The 3,235-nt window shown below is 37.0% G+C and overlaps 1 protein-coding gene across 1 annotated transcript in view; it reads right to left on the bottom strand.

Annotated features, from left to right (window-relative positions):
* LOC110326481 (E3 SUMO-protein ligase RanBP2) overlaps positions 1–3,235 on the bottom strand; it is a 47,007-nt gene that overhangs the window by 8,550 nt on the left and 35,222 nt on the right. Inside the window, exons 21-23 of the mRNA XM_021204962.2 lie at positions 1,765–1,935; positions 980–1,066; positions 352–530 (exon numbers count right to left, since the gene is read on the bottom strand). Of these exons, the coding sequence (XP_021060621.1) occupies positions 352–530; positions 980–1,066; positions 1,765–1,935 (437 nt within the window). The remainder of the gene's footprint in view (positions 1–351; positions 531–979; positions 1,067–1,764; positions 1,936–3,235) is intronic.

The raw sequence follows: 3,235 nt of genomic DNA, 5'->3' as shown, positions 1-3,235 counted from the left end.
ACTGGTTTTACAGCGCTGTAAGAGAACGGACACAAAAAAAGTCACGAAAAACAAAAAAAATATCAAAAAAAAAAAAAAAAAAAAAAAAAAGAAATTTTAAAGCCGAATTGTTTATATCTACAAAGAATCCTGGTGGTGTTTCAACTGACATTATATTAAGCCTGTAGTTTAGCCTCAGATTCAATATCCTAATCATTTTGAGAATTCTCATTCATGAACAGTAACATGGCTCTCTATTTATAATCTAACACATGTGCTTGCTAAGGTCAAATATTATATCTGATAGTAAGATTTTAAAATGTACCAACAGAGGCAGGAGAGCTGAATGGCAAACAGTGGAGACAGTCTAACCTGAGCTTCACAGACTTTCCGAAGCTCCGACTGAAAGTCCTCCCCATTTCCATTGTCCTCATCAGTATCACTGCAGACTCCGCAGAAAAACGTAGGTGGGAGCTTTAAAGTGTCTGCTTTTGCTCTCTCTTCAACTGTCGGCTTCTTTTCCCAAACAATGACACATTCCTTGTCATTATCTGAAAGCCACACAACACAAGCAAAGACACAATCAAAAACCCCACCACTCCATAATCGTCGGTGTGAAGAGTTGTCAATACAATGTAAAGACCCCCATAACAAGGACTAGGAATGCTCATGAAACCAGCCCATGGATACGTACCCACAGTAATCAGAGTCTTTCCAGTACTATTACTTTGTTAATACTGTACATGAGCATGGGTGAGTCCGGTAACTAAAAGCGGACATTACAGTTAATGATCAGAGTAAAAGGTACCGTTCTTTACCCAGGTACTATGGCATATGCTTTTAATCCCAGCAGTGGTGAAAGAGGGAGATCTCTGTGAATTCAAGGCCTACCTGGTCTATAAAGTGAGTCCAGGATAGCCATGGCCCTGTTACAGAGAAATACTGTCTCCCAAAGAAAAAGGGGGGGGGCACTTAAAATATTAAAATTGTACAAACATACCTGCTAGATTTTCTTCCAATGGTTTTTCTGAATCATCCAGATAGAGTTTTCCATTAAGCTTCTTGACAGCCATTTCATAATCTTCATCTTCAAATGCAATTGATCATATTGAGTAAAATAATTTTAGTAAGTAGGTTTTCCTATCCACAAACCTAAAAATGATCTTCCCACTCTTTCCCTCTCTCACACATGGCCCTGAGCTCTGAAAATTTGGCCTTTCCCTCCTACTGCTATTACTAGTTCCCATTGTGCTCCCCTCACACTTAGCCATTCTGTCATTTCAACACAGACCCCAACACGTGGTCGGTCACTCCATCCCACATGAGATATTCTATACCACTGTGCACAGGATCTTACTGGGACTTTGAGGATGTTATCCTTCTCCCTCTTTTACTTTGAATACTTTTGGAATTATGATTACTTCCAGTTTCTTTACAATATCTGCCTGGCATATGATAACCATCTTTTTTTAAGGGTTTTTTTTAAATGAATTCCATTCTTCTGATCATTTCATTCACTGACAATTTTATATACACAGGCTAAAAACCCAATGCTAAGGGTATTAAGTCTGTTTCAATTTTGTTTCTTTTTTTGAGATGAGGTCTCACTCTCTAACCCAAGCTAGTCTGAAACTCCCCATGAATATGAATTCATAAGCATCCTACCTCAGTGTATCAGGTGCTAGGATTACAGGCATGAGCCATCATGTCTGGCAAAAAGTCAGGCCTTAAATAAGTAAACTATACTCCCAATTACTAGGATTATCAATTTACAAAAAAACTTACCATCCTCCTCTTCTTCACTAACATAACCAGGCCTATTCTTATAACAAAAGAAAGTTGAAGGAAGCAGAAGTTTCTCTGCAAGGGCTTTCTGCTCAGGGGTGGGAGTGAGTTCATACACAATGAGAATATCATTATCTGAGGGGAGATCTTCAGGTTTACTCTTCTCTCGTGCTGTAACCAAATTAAAACAACCGGTAAGTCAACAGAACCATCCTCATTAAAAACACAAAGAACATGAAACTTATCAGTTAAAACAGCACACTGATAAAATAAAAACACATACTTTGGAACAAACCAAGTTCTATAATGATCATGACTGAATTAAAAGCCTGGTTTAGTGTTCTATTAAAACTTTTAGAGGATACAAAGCTTTTAAAAATCCTTTTACTGGTCACTGGAAATTATTAATTTCTGTAATTTAAAAAGTGTTGCTATAATCACACTCCATACACTAAACAGTTATTAAGCAAAGTATCCATGCATTTACAATTGAGAAAGTACCTCTGGTATTATCCAACATAAATATTAGTACACCCAGAGCCAACCTTTATTAGTTCCTATAAAGGAAGCAAACAATTTTTTTAACTGCAAAGGATGGCAAGTGATAGCATCGTATCCAGTTTTTGCATACGTCCAAGTGTGAAACTAGGTTAAATTATGTTGATACTTGATCAAGACAATTATGTTGATCAAGACAATTTCTGTGGATAAAAACATCGTATCTTCTCCCACCTGATAAAAGGACAAAGATTTAGAGAGCAAAAAAAGGAACATAAAGTCTATTCTGATATATTAAGAATCTCTAACTTGTAGGTATACTTATAAAACAGTTCCTTAACCCAGTCATGAAACATGTATGTGCCAGCCACTACAGGGGAAATATCCTCTAAAGCTTCCCTGTCAAATATGGTAGGCTTACCCATATGTGACTTCCTAATACTTGAAAGATGGCTAAGTCAAACTAAGATGTACTGAAAGTACTAAAAGTATGTACACTGGATTCAAATGGCCTGGCATAAAAGAAAGAATGTAAATACTCTGTTTTTTAATCTTAATTGACTAAAAGTTGAAATATTTTGTATACATGCATTATACTGAATAATTACTAAACTGATTTTCTTTTATGCTACCTATTTCTTTTAGTGTTTCATTTTCTATGTTGCTCTCAGAATACTTTAGACACACACATCATACTATATTTCTACTGGATAGCGTAACTAAAGAGAACTGGTACCCATTTTTCTGCAAGGTCAAGATGAATACTAGACATATTTCCCCCATTTACTCTTAATGGGCTTCTACAAATTTTGCATTCTTATTATTCTAGTCAAGAAGCAACACTTACACCACCAGGAGTGGTGGCGCACACCTTTGATCCCAGCACTCGGGAGGCAGAGGCAGGCGGATTTCTGAGTTCAAGGCCAGCCTTGTCTACAAAGTGAGTTCCAGGACAGCCAGGGCTACACAGAGA

This window comes from Mus pahari, chromosome 9, assembly GCF_900095145.1.
Source record: "Mus pahari chromosome 9, PAHARI_EIJ_v1.1, whole genome shotgun sequence".
Classification (NCBI taxonomy): domain Eukaryota; kingdom Metazoa; phylum Chordata; class Mammalia; order Rodentia; family Muridae; genus Mus; species Mus pahari.
The sequence above is the reverse complement of the archived record's forward strand: the minus strand, read 5'-3'. Positions and strand labels throughout refer to the sequence as shown.